Source organism: Colobus angolensis, unplaced genomic scaffold (assembly GCF_000951035.1).
Source record: "Colobus angolensis palliatus isolate OR3802 unplaced genomic scaffold, Cang.pa_1.0 Scaffold150, whole genome shotgun sequence".
Lineage (NCBI taxonomy): Eukaryota > Metazoa > Chordata > Mammalia > Primates > Cercopithecidae > Colobus > Colobus angolensis.
Window position 1 is genome coordinate 3,344,447 of NW_012114600.1, and position 19,047 is coordinate 3,363,493.

Here is a 19,047-nt window from a genome sequence, read left to right on the forward strand (position 1 = left end):
GCTGGTCGGGCTGCAACAGCTGACCAGCACCGATTGTCCAGCACTCACTAGTGAGATGACCCCAGTACCTCAGTTGAAAATGCAGAAATCACCGGTCTTCTGTGTCCTTCGTGCTGGGAGTTGGAGACTGGAGCTGTTCCTATTCGGCCATCTTGCTCCGCCCCCTCTAATGCCACTTAACCATTTCTTATCAAATATTATACTCCCTGTGCTCACTCAAACACTTTAATCTCTTAAAACATAATGGAGTTTTTATGAAGCAACAACAATAAAACATAAATACAAGGTACTTCACTGCTATAAATCTCTTTCTGATGTTTAACTAAATATGGTTAAAACGCATTTAACTAAAAACGTGGCATACTCTATGAACATAAAAAAACTGTACTGCTCTAGAAATCCATGGAGCAAACAATTGCTAAAGAACAGCAATTTCATACAAACACTTAGCACTTAAGTAACCAGGAACTGCAGTATCTGTCTTAAAACAATAATAAGATAAAACTTATTCCTTTACTTTCTTCCCATTCCAGAAATAAGATGCTTTCCACCATCTTTATCAAAAGGGAATAGAAATATAGGAATTTAAGAATTTTCTAAAGTTGAAAAGCAACAGTTTCGCTGAGATATGATGGTTACATCATTTCATGCCTAAAAAGATATCACTTTCCCCATCTGATGACAAAATTTGACAAATTGACATGTAAGCAGAAAAAAAATTGAACCAAAATCTATGCCTATATGCCATATTGGATTAAGATCTACTATAAAATATTTGCAAGAAGATTATTCAGTTTGTCAGAATACTATAGTATGTGAAAGCAATAAAAACTCTGGAACCAGACTGCCTGGGTTATATTCCAAGTTCTGCCATTCATGCTGCTGCTATCTGTGTGACCTTGGGCAAGGGCAAGACACTTAACCTCTCTAAGCTTCAGTGTCTCTATCTGTTTCAAGGTTTTTATGAATGGAAAATCAGTATGTATCTGATATAAAGTTAATGATACAATAAAATGAGTACTCATTAATATTAGCTGAGATTAGAACTTGAAATATGAAGCTATGTGCTTCGTTTGTAGTACTTCTGGAATTAGTTGAATGACACCTCTGATCATTTCTTTTACCTTTACCCTGATCATTTCTTTTACCTTTAGTTAGCACCTCCTGCAGGCCCAGCATGATTCTAAAATATGTATGTGTGTGTGTGTATGCACTATTCTAAATATATATTTATATTATATATACTTTAGAATACTTAGAATTATATATTTATATATTATATATATTTATATAAATATATATTATATTTATATATAAACATTATTCTAAATATGTGTATTTAGAATAGTTCTTGGCCCACAAGAGGCACTAAATAAAGGTGAAAGAAATGTTAAGAGAGCCATCCAACTCCTTCTAAACGTACTACAAAAAAGCACACAGCTTCTTTTTTCAATCTCTAATATAAGCCTATATTAACAGCTAGCACACATTTCATTATATCATTGACTTTCAAAGAGGAAAAAAATCAAGTATTAATGCCTCCTGGACTTTATTCAAACTTCTTCAGGTAAGTGGTGGATAAATAGTGCTTTAAAAGATGTGGAACTTTATGTTAGAAAAATCATAAAGAATATGTGGACAAAGGAGGCACCCACCTAAATAAACTAAGTAATAGAAATAAAGTATAATGGAATTGGAAGAAGCTGAAACTAAGTTGGGGATGAAAAAGATGAAAAATGAGCATCCTCTGTCTCTGGTGGGAATGTCTTTCTGTAAGAGATGTCCTCAGTTTTTTCATATCTTAATGTAGTTTAATTCAATACCTAGGTGAATTTTCCTAGGTGTCTTTCATATTCTCAGTGAATATGAATATAACATTTATATTCCATAAATTTTTAATAAATATAAATTGCATACAATATACCTATCACATACTATGGAATTATTTGATATTTTGATAGGCATTGACATTAGGAGACTTACAGTGGAAGCCAGAATTTGTGCCTCTATTCTTAAATATCTATACATTATAGTACAATCTTTTTTACCCAGAAATCCTTTTTTATTCTATTTGTATTTTTATTTTTTTAAAATTCCAAAAGTCCTGAAAATTAAAAGACTCTTGATCATCACTTATGATGCTATCTGAACACAGGAAGTTAGACTCTCCTGCCTTATTAATTTTTTAGTGGGAACTTATTATTTTGAAGGAACATGAAACACAGAGCTAAAATATTTATAGAGACATTAAAATATTTATACATGCAAAAGCAAAATGACCACATTTACTTCCCTCTAAACTTCCTAATGAGCAAAAAGGAAATGTAAAAAATAATTTCCCTTTTATGCTCTTTGCTTCAATCAAATGACCAAACAAACTGATTTTTTTTTTTTTTTTTTGGCAAGTATGGATGCCATTAAATCTGCTGTCCTTGGGTTTTGTCTGTGTGATGGTCCATGTTGGTGCCCCACTCACATCCTCTTGACCTACTGGAGCACTCCATTCCCCAAGAGCACAGGCCCAGGAGATCTGGCTGAGGGCAGACTTTATGTGACACCATATAACTATATCTTTGCTTGCCTCCTTCTCTTTCTCTCTCCTGTTTCTCTCTTCTCTTACAGATTCTCCAAGAGTACATCCTCTTTAAATCTTGTGCTCCTAAATCCCTGATGCATGCTTTTTTTTCTCAGAGAACCTCACATAACATGAAATCTTTATAGAAAGATAGCATATTAATTAAATGCTTGATCCAGTTTGCATTTTCACTGTATAAGTGATGAAATGGAACATACCATTTCTTTCATATTAAATGTATCAAACATGAGGTTAACTAATCAGGGGTAGGTTGAGGTCAAAGTGATTCCAATGAACAGGTGGAGAAAGACAGCAAAAGAGAAAGACCCAGAGGAATGTTTGGCTCTTAGGTCCAGCTCCCATGGCTAAATATCTGGTTTGAACCCTTCCATTTCTCATATACATGTGTTTAATAAGTTTGCTCACTCTGGCGTTCTAGTCTAAGTTTCGTTTAAATTTTTTTTCTATTATGAAGTTCAATAAAGCTGTTATTGCTATTCTATTTCAAGTGCTAAATCAAATTCAATTATGCTTTTTATTCTGTCATTTTGAAACATCAGTAGAAGAGAAATAATTAGAAAATTGGCACTGATTATAATACGAATTGTCAAACTCAATTCCAGACAGAATAACAAGCTAGATGTTGGTTATATTCCAGGTTATTGTTCAGTCACACACTCAGTGTTTGCGAAATAGTCCACAAAATAGTGACATGTATAAACTAGAAAATTTTGAACTAAACTATTTTTAACTTGATAAAATGAAAATAGCACAAACAGTTAAACTCCTTTCCTAAATAAGTGTGCAATAAACATAAAATGACAATTAAAATTTGCCACATTTTAGGTTGCATGTTTATATAATTATAGATTTTATTTCATATTATCTATATTTAAACTAGAAGGAACACTTTAAGCTCGAACACTGCAGAAATATTTCCTCCCTCTATTCTGTTCTAGATTTGTAAATAAATATTAACCCTTGATGTAATGGTATTACTCTCAAGTATATACCACTCTTTAATTCTCTCGGTCTACTGAAATTTAACCAATTTTCTGTCTTATGTAGTAATCTCTGCTTGTTCACATGACTCAAGAGACATTTCTCAACACAGCTTCTTTCTATCCCAGACCTGGGAGCAACACAGTGCCCCTTAGAGCAGTAATGACCATTCAAAGAATGCACTGGCAGGATCTGCAGAGCTCAATCTTTTCTTTATACCCTTTGCCACTTATACTCACGAATGACATCACCATTTTGGGAGAATAACACTGACAATTCATCACTTCCATTCAAGAGTGTTCACAAGCATGTGTCCTTGTGGTTCTGGAAACAAATTTAGTGTGAAAAAGTGCATAGCCTGGTTGAGGTGGGGTAGGGAGAGGAGCAAAGCAGGGTTAATATATATGATACCCTGAACAATACAGCTGACCTCCTTCCACCTTGCTAGGATTCTAGAATGCTCATTTTACAATAATAAGTCACAAAACTGAACTAGAAAAAAAGAAATGAAACTGTGCTTATGTGCTGTTATGATCTATTTATTCTTTAAATAAATATTTCTTGAGCACCTATTTTATGCCTGGTTCTGTGTTCGGTGTTAACTATTATAAAGAGTCTTTTGAAGCAAATATAATAGCAGTATAAATATTAATTATAAAATTTCTGAAAAAATACAAAATTTATGAAAAATAAGAAAGCAAAATTTGTCACTCAAATATTTAAACAGATATTGTAGTACTTATACATAAAATAGGCACAGTTAAAATAGAAGAGTAAAATATATTTCTAAAAAATACCTTTTTTTCTAAAATCATATCCTTGCTAGATCCGCAATAGAGAGAAATAATTAAGCAACAATTACAACTTATTTCTTACTATATTCCAACTACAAAGGCTATGTTTTATTAATCCAAAAGCATTTTTAATGGTTAAGTTTGTCTGGCTCTAATAAACTCCAAGTTTCAAGAGGAAAAAAAGTCTGGTAAAACCACAAATAATTTTACAAACAGAAGGTCACTATGAATGCCTTAAATAAAAGTAAAGCCAGTTACTGAAGCTTGGGCAATGAAACAGAACAGAGCCCTCAGAAATAATATCACACATCTACAACCATCTGATCTTGGAACAAACTTGACAAAAACAAGAAATGGGGAAAAGATTCCCTATTTAATAAATGGTGCTGGGAAAACTGGCTTGCCATAAGTAGAAAGCTGAAACTGGATCCCTTCCTTACATCTTATGCAAAAATTAATTCAAGATGGATTAGAGACTTAAATGTTAGACCTAATACCCTAAAAACCCTAGAAGAAAACCTAGGCAATACCATTCAGGACATAGGCATGGGCAAGGATGTCATGTCTAAAGCACCAAAAGCAATGGCAACAAAAGCCAAAAATGACAAATGGAATCTAATTAAACTAAAGAGCTTCTGCACAGCAAAAGAAACTACCATCAGAGTGAACAGGCAACCTGCAGAATAGGAGAAAATTTTTGCAATCTACCCATCTGACAAAGGGCTAATATCCAGAATCTACAAAGAACTCAAACAAATTTACAAGAAAAAAAACAACCCCATCAAAAAGTGGGCAAAGGATATGAACAGACATTTCTCAAAAGAAGACATTCATACAGCCAACAGACACATGAAAAAATGCTCATCATCACTGGCCATTAGAGAAATGCAAATCAAAACCACAATGAGATACCATCTCACACCAGTTAGGATGGTGATCATTAAAGTCAGGAAACAACAGGTGCTGGAGAGGATGTGGAGAAATAGGAACACTTTTACACTGTTGGTGGGACTGTAAACTAGTTCAACCATTGTGGAAGACAGTGTAGCAATTCCTCGAGGATCTAGAACTAGAAATATCTTTTGACCCAGTCATCCCATTACTGGGTATATACCCAAAGGATTATAAATCATGCTGCTGTAAAGACACATGCACACATATGTTTACTGTGGCACTATTCACCATAGCAAAGACTTGGAACCAACCCAAATGTCCATCAATGACATACTGGATTAAGAATAAGTGGCACATATACACCATGGAATACTATGCAGCGATAAAAAAGGATGAGTTCATGTCCTTTGTAGGGACATGGATGAAGCTGGAAACCATCATTCTCAGCAAACTATCGCAAGAAAAGAAAACCAAACACCGCATGTTCTCACTCATAGGTGGGAACTGAACAATGAGAACACTTGGACACAGGAAGGGGAACATCGCACATCGGGACCTGTTGTGGGGTGTGCGGAGGGATAGCATTAGGAGATATACCTAACGTAAATGACGTGTTAATGGGTGCAGCACACCAACATGGCACATGTATACATATGTAACAAACCTGCACGTTGTGCACATGTACCCTAGAACATAAAGCATAATTTAAAAAAAAGAAAACACCACATAAAAATTGTGGAATGCCACCAAAACAGTAACTAGAGAGAAATGTATTGTTTCAAATTCATATACCATATTTGTGTCAAATTTAAGATGTCAAAAGTTATAAGATACACCATTGTTTTATGGCCACTAAGGAATAAAAGTGCTGCTGATTAAATATGAAAATAAATAAATTAATTAATTAATTAATTAAAGTAAAGCCAACTGGCAAACAACTAAATTTATTTTTTCCTGTTTTATGTGTCTACGACATTCATGGTAAAGCCTTTGCTAGTAGTGGCACATATATATAAATTCTGATAGATAATCCGAGCGCTAATATGTTAAAGCCAAGCAATGTCCTGTGACTATTAGGAGTTGATATACACAGTATATGGTTTTCAGGATGAAGGATGCTTTACGATGACTTCAATGTTCAGTGTTGGCTAACAGAATTGTGTTTTGTTTTTTGGTTTTTGTTTTTTTGAGACAGAGTCTTGCTCTCTTGCCCAGGCTGGAGTGCAGTGGCACAGTCTCCGCTCACTGCAACCTCCGGCTTCCACATTCAAGCCTTTCTGCTTCCTCAGCCTCCTAAGTAGCTGGGATTGCAGGCATGTGCCACCACACCTGACTAATTTTTGTATTTTTAGTAGAAACGGGGTTTCATCATGTTGGCAGGCTGGTGAACTCCTGACCTCAAGTGATCCATCTGTCTCAGCCTTCCAAAGTGCTGGGATTACAGGTGTGAGCCACTGTGCCAGGCCCAGAATTGTCTTCTTAGGTCATGGCTCAGTTTTATCTTATGTGTACACCTCACCCCAACAAGAACCTCAAACCTAGAGTCTGATGTCCTGATTCTATTGTGAGTCATACCATTTACTGCTGTAAGATGGAAGCAACTAGGACAGGATGTACCAGGGGCTAGAACAGGGAATTATTAGGTATAGGTCAGCATAAAGTGCTTCTTCTCTCTGGTATTAAGGGCAGAAGCAAGTGCCATCATGATGTCCTCGGAATCCCCTGCCACCTTAGACTTCATCAGAAGCTGAAGCAGCAATGGCAAAACTGGGGCAATGTGATATGGAACTGGCCAACTCTCCTCCAGCTTCTGACTTAATGGCACAGTGCATGGGCACATAGGTGGATACCTGGAAACGGTGTCTCATGAGACACCCCCATGTTGTTTTATTTACATCCTCATGACAGAGCTTTTCTCTGCTCCTGCCCATAGCAAAGACCCAGCTCAATGCGGATTACATCGCTCAGCACTTTACGTATTTCTTACATATTAACTTATTTTAAAAACCTATTTGACAAAAGAATTAGCACCCTTAATCTTGACATACATCTCTTGTCCTCTGTATGGGGAGTACCACAGAGCCAGGAAAAGTCAGAACTGCCTAGGAAATTGGACCCAGTAGAACTTGAAGCTCTGTAATGTGAGGGCCAAAGACACTTCTCATATTGGTTGACGCCATCCTTATCTTTGGATCACATCAATACTGATATGCCTTTTAAAACTATGAAAAAGCTTTGAATTCTTTCCATAAAAGAAAAATCCTCCATTCCAGAAATATATAAAAGACACACTTTGATTGTTAACTTAAATAGTTGCTTTTCCATGATAGTCACTCTCATCATTGATATTCATTTCATGATGAGAATTCTATAGACAGACAAAGGTCAAGGCTACCTTAAACTTCTCTCATGAGGGAAAATATTATTTTTTAAATGTTATCAATATACACATATGTAGACATATAAATATCTATACAGAAACACACAGCCCAGTCAGTGAATAGAAATGGGAATAGAAATGATGTGCTCTGGGAATCCTCCCTGTGTGACTGTATTTTAAAATCAGGAGCGCTTGGTATTTCCTTTGCTATTTCTATCCCTGTGTCTAATGGGGAAAGGTCAATGTTTCATATAACATAGCATAAAGAGACTTTGGATTCTCTTCCAGCTTACAGAAAGGTCCCACGGGGTTAGATGACTTAAGATCACATTGTGGAGTTCAACCTAGAATACCGTTTGCTTGACTCTCAATCCAGTCTTAGTTTTGTGATGTAGCAGTAATCTTTTATGTAGAAAACAGTGAAGTTATCAGTTTAGCCACTAGAAATATAAGGCATTAAAATAGTAAAATTAGAAGAAACTATGAAGGTCAGCCAGATCTTGGAAGGAGACAAATATCACAGTCTGAACTGTGGAATTATTTGTACTCCCCTTAGCCAGATGAGAGGAGCAGACAAGTGCAGAGTAGAAATCCACCCAGGAAGGGTTAAAGGTCTTTGGTCAAAACTCTACCATGCATTTTCCTCCTAAGGCTGATGTAGCAATTGGACCCCTCCTTATGGTTAAAAAAGAAAAAATGCTAATTTAAAAAACAATAATAATGAACCAATAAACAGAGGCAGAGCTGTTTATGGTATAGAAAGAAATGGCTGGGGAGGAATTGGATAGAATTGGGTTATAAACAAACAATGTTGTCATAGTAGAAAAGAAAATGATTTATGTAATAAATGGCTGGCATGAGCCTGCAAACTCCAGAGTGAGCTCCTAGGTCCTGCTGGTTCATTGTTTTTCCTCTAACTTTTGTCAGGTCACTATGAGACAACAGTCAGGAAGCAATGTACCATATCATCTTAGTCTACTGAAACACTGGCGATTGAAAGAAACTCCAGACACTCTGGACCCCAGGCCTGGTATAAAGTGGGCTGCTCCCACTTACGGGGCTCAGGAAGTCTAGGCATCCTGAATCTTGGATCAATGGCTTGCCCTTGCCATCACCTCAAAGGACTGAACCCAAGCTAAAGGGATGAAGGGCCCTGCAATGTGCACAATGAAGCGCTTCTGTCTACCTCATATTTTAGCATTTTAAGTCACATCACAGGGCCACACATTTAAGCTTTACAGAAAATATGTAACACAGGAAGGAACTGTTAACCCTATTTGATAAATCTGCAGACTGAGCCTCAGAGAACTGTTTATTATTTGTGGAAGGTCGAACCATAGGTGGTCAGGTCAAATAATTCAAATTCCTGGACTCTTAATCTAGTTACCTTTTCCATCCTATTAAGCAGATTCACCATAAAGTGGTGTCGAAATCATAATGCACAATTAATGCCGAAAAAATTTTTTAAACATCCCCTTAAATTTCAAGGAAATCACGTTTTTCAAAGTTTATGTATCTGCTCCTAAAAAGCTTCTTCCAATGGAAAAAAATTTTCTTTGAGACAGAGTCTCACTCTGTCCCCGTGCGGTGGTGCGATCTCGGCTCACTGTAAGCTCCGCCTCCCGGGTTTACGCCATTCTCCGGCCTCAGCCTCCCGAGTAGCTGGGACTACAGGCGCCCGCCACCTCGCCCGGCTAATTCTTTGTATTTTTAGTAGAGACGGGGTTTCACTGTGTTAGCCAGGATGGTCTCGATCTCCTGACCTCGTGATCCGCCCGTCTCGGCCTCCCAAAGTGCTGGGACTACAGGCTTGAGCCACCGCGCCCGGCCAGGAAAAAAGACATTTTTCACATGAGGCAGCCTGGTCTCAATGTCTAACTTACTCTAATTGCTATTTCTAGAGATGACAAATAAATCATTTTTCAAGTTTACATTTTAAAGTTAATGGAATAGGATCCATCTAGTAATCTGTTAACATTCTAAAAATCAACAGAGGTAGGTGGAGGCTCAAAAACAGGCCCTACAAACCCTTTTGTGGTTACCTGATACTCTTCCCGGATGTTCTCAGTAGGAGCAGTTAAGCTACAACTGCTTCCTGATCCCGGAAAGCACCTGTTCCAGGTAAGAAGCAATCAATAGAAATGGCAGAAACTCTTTTGTTCCTACCTACAATATCTGGGACATATCTGCAGGGACATGTCCACAGCAAGTCTTGTTTCGGTCAGGCATTAATTATCTGCCTTCAGGTATATCTCCTCATTTTCAAGTGAATAGACTGAAAAAGGTAATTAGAATCAACTGCATTTATGAACGATGTTAATGAAGTGCTCCATTTTTATGGGAGTTACACTCTTTGCATTTTGTGAGTCTCTCACAAATTTATAGAACCCAGAGCCTTCTAGCAACATGCTATCTTTAAATTTTAACCCAATAATTAAAAACAGAAGATACTTTCTTGACAGATGAGCTCAGCAGAAGACATGTTTGTCTGTTTGTTCCAAGCTTTTAGTAATGAGGAGTAAGAAAATACAAAAGAGATTAAAAGAGGCAATACTCAGAACTCAGTTACTATTATATTAGTAGCTTCAATGAGGAAAATAAATGTAGAAAACTATTTCTTAAATTGTTAAAAAAATTTAAAAATTTAAAAATTGTTAAAAAAAAAAAATTTCATATGCTCTTCTGAGACAGGACAGACTACATTCCTTACCTGAAAATTGTACATGCCTTTAACAAAAGCCAAAATTATTTAGACAAACAAAATTATTTATAATTTCACAGGGAGAATTTCTATTAATGTTATGACTGTATATGTTTATATGCTCAAACATACATGTGTGTTCAGATAGACAGATAGATAGATAGACAGATAGACGGACAGATTCTAGTGGAGTGCCATTACTTATATTCTAATTGCATTGATTTTTCTCTGAGGTCCACAGATATTGGATATAATCTCTGGAATTATCTTTACTCATAAATTTGTTTCACTCAAAGAGAGGTAATTATTTTACTCTACACCATCAAAAGCAGTGTCTGTCCAACATTGTCAACATGTCTTCCATTTGATATTTGAAATGGGTGAAGTTAAAATTTTCTTACCATCCAAGCTGTGACAAAGTCCCCCATCCAGGTCCCTACTGCAGCTAATTTCATGAAACTTTCATTTCGGATGCCCATATAGTCTGTAATGATATATGCTCTGTGGAAACAAACACACAAGACATTGTCCGGACTCAGAGAGTCATACAGTTAAGGCTTTCTGGTTCAGCAACAGGCAAAGGGACTTTCCCCACTCTCAACAAGCCGTCTTGCTCTTGTCCCATCACATAGGCTTACAAATTTGGAAGTCTAAGAAGAGCCCTCAGGGTGTCTGGGTCACTTTCAGCTACACCTGAAGACTGAATGTGGCTCTACCAATTACCATGTGCATTTTATATTTGAGCTGTAAGACTAATGACAGCTTTTGAAAAATCAAACAGAAATACTCAGCAAAGGTATTTCTGCATGCTCACTCAAGTATGAGCGGAGCAGAAACACTTCCTAAATTGGAGTAACTTGAAAGAGGGGAGGAGAGCTAACTTTCCTTCAGTTCCATCAAATCAAAACAATTGGAAAAATGCTGGGATTAGGCTTTAGATATAACATCATACCTGAATAATGCTTATAATAATATCAAGACTTAAGAAAAATTCCCATGCATAATAAAGCAGTATGAAATTTGATCCAAATATGTGTGATTTAAATTATTACTGAAATATAAATAAGAAAATATAATTATACCATTTGTTTTTTGTATAGCTAATTCCTATTTCCACTGATCATTAAATATTAGTATTAAGACTATGCTTACTGTTCATCAGGCATTTTCATTTCTACTTTTTCATTTAATATTCAAGAAAACACTAATTATTATTTTTCTGATTTTGCAGTTTCTCTGAAAAAACTGGGACTCAGATCACATAACTTGCCCTATTCATGTAATACAACTAACGAATGGTAGCTAGGTGACAAATTTCTCTCTCCGTCTTTTAGTTTTTATTTTACTCTTAAGTTTTTGTTCACCTAACTATTTTTATCTTAAATTTTGCTCCTTTTCTTACACAAAATAATATCTGTACAATTTAGAGTATTGGTAAAACTTAATTCTTCTTATTTTTAAAATACATCCAATAGATAATGATTGTTCATTATTTATCTACTGAAATTATGAAGAGACATGTTTTTGAAGTCACTGAGAGGTAAACTATCTCCAATTCAGTTTTTTCTTTTCTGGAGTTATTTCAGATGGTTCTGTTATCCATAAAATAAATAGATATTTAACTAGTTTTATTTCACAACAAAAGCAAACTTAAAAATTCTTGACATAACTCTTTTTCAACAAACTTCATTCACCTACCTTGGAGAGTCTGTGTAAGTATTTTAAGGACTAAACCCAACATTTTGGATTGCCAATTCCATGGATTTACATAGTAGCCCAAAATTTATAGCTACCATAAATTGCATGCTTATAAGGTGCCAAAGAGAGTTATTACCACTTTAAATACAGTGTATACATCAGCTCTCACACTGGTACAATGAAATGTATTATTATTACCAATTCACAATATGAAATTGAGATTTACAGAGTTTTTGCAACTTGCTTAAGGTCAAGCATCTGGTAAATGGATAGGATTTAAATCTAAACTTGACTGACTCACAAACCCAGAAATTTAACCACTAAGCAACACCTTCTTCTTATAAGTGTTAGTGAAGATATAAAACACAACGAATATCTACTCTGTCCACAAGTAGCTTAGTAGATGATAAAAATTAAGACTTACTTCCCTTTAAGATAAATCATAAGAAGTCAAGAATAGTATGCAGAACCTTTAGCTCTCCAGAGCAATATTCAAATCTTGAGTTTCAATTCATGTTGAATTCACCAATCAAAGTAGCATCCACTTGAAAGCTCCCAAGTTATTCACTTGGATAACTTGGTGTAGCACCCTTCAGTACCACAATCACTGAACAGCTCTTGGTCAGTGAACTCAACGTTACTATAAAGGATTAGCTCTGGTAATTGCCCAGTTCTTTCAATGATACCTAATTTGAAGAACTTGTTCAATGCCCCACCTGCCCACTTTTCCAATTATTTCTAGAATATCTTGGGGTCGTGTGGAAATTTTAGGGTATATTCCCTGTAATTGCATAGATGTGTATAAGAGAAGGTATCATTCTTTTATTTTAGTATCTAAAAATAGAGACAGGCAGCTGGATACACTCGCAACAGATCAACCATCCAGCTAAGAACTGAAAGAAAGAAAGAAAAAAAAAAAAACCCCACCACACTCTGGGGCTTTTCAGAGGGAAAAGGGTGGGAGGAGGGAGAGGATCAGAAAAAATAACTAATGGGTACTAGGCTTAATACCTGAGTGATGAAACAATCTGTACAACAAACCCCCATGACACGAGTTTATCTATATAGAAAAACTGCACATGTACTCCTGAACTTAAAAGATTTTTAAAATGCAAAAAATGTCACAAATTTGGTATCATGGAGGTTACCGACAAAGGAGTTTTAATGAAGTGGTGCTACTGTACATGTGTATACAATTTGAATATATGTTAATCAAAAGTGTTAACACTGTTTAAATAATCAAAAAATTAAAATTGATGAGGCAATGAAAACTAGAAAAATCACGATACCGGATTAGAGAGAATTGTGAAAAATTAGAACTGTGGAGACGTTAGCTCTATTTTCTCTGGGCATGTTTGCTGACTCTGCATGCAAGGAAACAGGATGAGAACTTGGGTTTTGCCCTTTGCAATCGGCAGTCTCAGTGAGCTGAAGAGACACTGGAAACTTAAGGAGCCAAGATCCTAGTGAGGAAGGAGAAGCCCAAAAGAGAGCATGACACACAGCTGGTTGCCTTTCAACACACTTGACAAACCTTTCTGAACTTGTAGGCAGTTGAAAAGGAAGTAGGAAGGAGACTAAAAGACTAAGTAAAATCGGCCGGGCGCGGTGGCTCAAGCCTGTAATCCCAGCACTTTGGGAGTCCGAGACGGGCGGATCACGAGGTCAGGAGATTGAGACCATCCTGGCTAACACGGTGAAACCCCGTCTCTACTAAAAATACAAAAACTAGCCGGGCGAGGTGGCGGGCGCCTGTAGTCCCAGCTACTCAGGAGGCTGAGGCAGGAGAATGGCGTAAAACCCGGGAGGCGGAGCTTGCAGTGAGCTGAGATCCGGCCACTGCACTCCAAAAAAAAAAAAAAAAAAAAGACTAAGTAAAATCTCTAAAAAGCATTAGGGAGCTTTGGCAACTTCCTTATGCTGAGGACTCTATTATAGAGTTCAGAACCAGCCAGAGAATGTGGTCCAAGAGAATACAGCCCTCTGGAGGGCTACAGAAAACCAGAAATGGATGAATCCTTGATGAAAGTGTAAACCAGCCCTTACCCAGACCATTTTATGACCGGATTGTGGTGATCAGCTTCTACTCTTTCCACCTAACAAAGGAAAAAGTAAACGTTTTGTGGAAAAATAAAATTTTATTTTATCCTCTACACACTTTTATACATAACATCTGTCCGTCATTCCAAAATTACCAGGATGTCAAGAAACAAGCTCATATCACTGAAAACCAAGAGAAAAAACTGTCCAGAAGGACAGGAAGCTACTTTGGCAATCCTGTCCACTGTTGATTCTCCAGTGGAGAATTAATAAATATTTGTTTAAATTATGATTTAATAAAGTGACCCAAATCATTCATATTTATTTATATATGGCATGGGTAGATCTCCATACATTAAATCCTAGAAACAGCAATAAAATGAGATTGAATCATGAAAAACTTTTCCACGGAGGAAAATATTAAAAACTTCTAAAAATTGTTTTGTGTGTTCACTTAATCTCTCCAACTACATTTGTAGCTTCTTGATTGACTGCAAGATAATGGTCCTGTATTCACCCAGAATAATGTATCAGTACAAAATAAAGTATCCTTGCCTGTGGCTGTGGACATATGATAAGTGCTAGATGCTATAACAATGCAGATGAGACAGTACTGATAGTTTATGAAATAACTAATGTACTTAAAAATGAAGAATAATATATAAAGACTAGTTATTCAGTAATTATTCTTACTTTTGCTGCTTTGGATAAATATGAAGAAAAGTTACAAATATGCACACCTGTCATAAAAATTTTCAGTTACTATTTCATTCATTTGCATATCCATTAACATTTAACAAGATTTCCTGGTTGGATTGTAAAGAACAAGACAGACATATATTTATATCAGCAATTTTAGCCAGTTTGAATATCACACTGGACTCTAAAAAAGTGAAATTGTGGGGTTTCATATACCTAATGATTTGGGCAAGTAATTCAGAATTATATTTTATTTGCTAAGAGGCACAATTGAAGTTATTTTGTTTGGTGCTTTAGCTGATTATTTTAACAACTCACACATCCTTTGTTTTCTTTTATGCTTTGTTTTCTTTTTTGCACTATCTAGAAAATCTCGCAGTTCTACCAGCCTTCTAAGTAACTATTGATCATTGATACAGGCTTTTAAGATCCTAAATTAATTTTTTCTCAGCCTCTAACTTCAATTATTTTTACCTTGAGATTTACACCTTAACCATCAAATCCATAACAAACATGTGGAGATTTCAATATACAAGATCTGGAAAAGGTTAATTATCATAACATCCTGACAACATGAGATAACCAAAGCTATTAAAACCTGTTGCAAAGTGACTAAACAGATTCTAACATGAGCTAAATAGTCAATAAAACTAGTGTATAGTTTATATTACAGTAAGGGTCTTGATCACTAGCAACAAAAGTTCCAGTTCACTTCAGTCTATTAGTCATACATAAGTGGTTGCAGTCAATGCCAGGTGATTTAGTGGTTGAGTCTGAATTTTAACAGGAGGCAGTACACACAGATCACCAAACCAATATGGATCCATGCTTCACTGAAAACCCATCTGTGGCCAGCTGGATTCATATTGTCACAGCTGTCTCTCTCAGCCATGTTTGAGCAACATAAATAAGATTGGGGGCTTCACACACAAGTAAATTATGGGCAAGGAGTTGACTTGCATGAGTACAGGCCTGCATTAAACACACTAAAACTAAAGCAAAAGCTCTAAGTATTCTTAAGGCATTAAAGTGAAAATTTGTCACTACAAAATGCCAGGAACTAAACCTAGATTTTTTAAATTAACCTTTTCTCAATCATTTTGTTTGTAATGAAATGATTAACTAGATTAATGACTCTAGTCACTTACTTGACTATTATCCAAATAAGCACATTTTAGTATATTTGGTTCTAGTTCTTGATTTAAAATACTATGATGGAGCTCAATACATGTATAAGGACCTCCCAGGCTAGACCTACGGTTTGAAGCTATGGGGCAAGATCCCCTGGAATGTCACAAAAAAGCTGCAGACAATTGTTAGCTGTAGCCTGTAATGATTAAAATTGCATCTGAACCTAACAATGGTCACTGATAACATTCCAACTGAAATTTCCTAACTTTAGCCATTAATTCCCTCTAAGTTCTATAAGGAAGACATATCTAAGAAGACTGGAGACAGAGTATTCATTAACCAACCCACCTCACTGTGAATACATCCAGCATACATCAATTCTTCCTTCCATTCCTTGCCTTACTTCAGCCCATTCAGTGAAATTCATTTGTGCTGTATATAGAAACATTAGTATTACATCAATTTCTCCCTTTCCTTTACTCTCAGCATTAGTGATTAATCACTAATGTTACTTCTGAAAGGCTCTCAAATCCATGCTGTTTTTCTGTCATCACCACTGTCAATGTTTAAATTCTATACATAATCATCTCTAATCTGAAACTAAAGTAATAATTTCCTATTCCTTTGTAACTATTTCCACCTACAGTGAATTCTTTATTGACACTATGGGGATTTCTAGGGAAGAAATAGGGCATACTGGAGAAGCAGAAGTCCTAGAATCAGAAAATATTAAGCTTGCAACCCATCCCATACCCCCATGACTTGGGACAAATGATCAAGTTTGATAATCATTCATTTCCTTATCTATATACTGGGAATAAAAATACCTTTCCTTCACAGGGGTTTATTAGGGAACATATGATATAAAGTATGTAAAGCTTCTAGTACAACTATTTCATAATATGCATGAAAAAAAGTAAACCTCTGGCCTACTGGCTTCCATTTTTCAAAATAATATTGTGGTCCCCAATGTCACAGGGTAAAGCATGTGATATGGTTTGGCTGTGTCCCTACCCAAATCTCATCTTGGATTGCAACTTCCACAATTACCACATCATGGGAGGGACCCAGTGGTAGGCAGCTGAATAAGGGGGGCGGGTCTTTCTTGTGCTGTTCTTGCAATGGTAAGTGGGTCTCATGAGATCTGACGGTTTTAAATAGAGGAGTTCCTTTGCACAAACTCTCTCTTTGCTGGCCGCCATCCATGTAAGATGTGACTTGCTCCTCCTTGCTTTCCGCCATGATTGTGATGCCTCCTGAGCCATGTGGAACTGTAAGTCCATTAAACCTCTGTTTCTTCCCAGTATCGAGTATGTCTTTATCAGCAGCGTGAAAATGGACTAAGACAACATGGATAAGAAAAATCTCCACTCTGCAAGGCATCTTTATTTTTAGATTCATCTCCTTACATTTCAGAATCTCCTTCTTTCAGGCCCTCCTCCTACTAGAAAATCAATCTCACCAATATACCACCATTTTATAATACACTTATCATGGCTGCCCAGAATGCTCTCTTTGTCACATGCCATTCCCTGTCTTCTGGCTTGAGATTACTAACTCAGTCTGTCCACTGAGAAATCTACTGCCCTTACTTTTGAAAGTTATCACTTCCCAAGTGTTGTCATAATACTTTGAATATACCTCTATGTTAAATACTTTTCCCAGAGTATTTTAACGATTTGCTTACATTGCCCCTCTCTCCCATAAGAGTTACTTCATCAAGGGTACAAAACATGTATTTTCTTTTTTTTTTTTTTTTTTTTTTGGCAAATGAAATTCTTGGCCCAGGGTATAGTATGTTTTAGGAATGCAATAAATAAGTAAATGAATTAAGTAGTCAATTACTTAAATCATTGGACATCAGGGCCAAAGTAGGATGTGTATAAAAGCATAAAAGGTAAAAACAAGGATTTGCAATACAAGATAAAATAAAAGCAAACATCAAAGACAAATTGTGTGCCATGTAATTATGATGCTCTAACAAAGTTAGAATACAGTGTTATTGTATCATTTTTATTACCTCTTCTGGAATAAAAAGCTAGAGGCTATAATATAAATAAATCAAAATAAAGAACATATCTTTGACTTTCTGCAACACATGTTGTAAATTTACTTACTCTGAATGTTAGTTAGTTGAATAATTTAAAAAGTAAAATATTGAAAATCTACTTAATCATGTTAAAGCATTTTTTAAATGGGATAACTTATCAATACATGATTTAGTGCACCAATTTGCTGGCACAAACAATACCAGAGCTACATAGTAAAACACATTTATTTTATCCATGTGAAAAAAAAGGAAAGAAAATGTATTCTGCCCTTCAAATGGATATTATAAAACTACATTTGTTGTGTGTCCTTTAAAGTCAAAATATAGAGGTCTACAAGGTTAAAAAACAATATAGCCTCAAAACTAATTTTAAAGTCACAGATTTTTTGTGGTTATACCCCAAGTTTCTTTCATAGTTTTTTTCTTTTATCAACTTCCCAAATGCTCCAGGAATATGCAATCTAATGTGATGCTCTGAATAGTTCTGTCTTCTACCTCTAATGAATTAAACAAATATAACAAAGACACTTCATGTATCTTCACTAAAGTTATTAGAAAAATAATACAGATAACCAAGCTTTAAAATTCTGAGCTTGTTGCTAAGAGAACCCCAATAAATCCCCAAAGGAATCCAGAAAGTCACAAATTACCTGAAAGTAATTTCATAATTAATTTAGTCACATTTTAATGTTAAATAAAATTTAGTGTTTAGAACTATTCCAGTAAAATGTATACAATGCATCGCCATAAATTTTTGTTATTGTAAAAGGGAACTGTAAGTTAAGCCAGAATGGCATTCATTAATTTACCCTATATAATGATGCTTCTATCTAAACTACTTGGAAGGGCATAAAATAACTTACAAGTTTTGCAAAGATTTTGATGTTGTTCAAAGTAGAACAAAAACAATTTCAATTTTAATGGGTATATGTCAGTGGAGACAAGTATTCATGGTTGTAAACTGTCAAAATAATGGAATAAAAACAACAGGACGGCCGGGCGCGGTGGCTCAAGCCTGTAATCCCAGCACTTTGGGAGGCCGAGACGGGCGGATCACGAGGTCAGGAGATCAAGACCATCCTG

The 19,047-nt window shown here is 35.9% G+C and overlaps 1 protein-coding gene across 4 annotated transcripts in view; it reads right to left on the bottom strand.

The window, feature by feature from the left end:
* TMEM117 (transmembrane protein 117) overlaps nt 1-19,047 on the bottom strand; it is a 564,814-nt gene that overhangs the window by 267,748 nt on the left and 278,019 nt on the right. For 3 of the 4 annotated variants that reach the window (XM_011936074.1, XM_011936075.1, XM_011936071.1), the window contains one exon: nt 10,748-10,847. The exons of the other annotated variant lie outside the window; for it this stretch is intronic. In XM_011936074.1, the coding sequence (XP_011791464.1) occupies nt 10,748-10,825 (78 nt within the window). In that variant the 5' untranslated portion in view covers nt 10,826-10,847. The remainder of the gene's footprint in view (nt 1-10,747; nt 10,848-19,047) is intronic. 4 annotated transcript variants of the gene reach the window in all.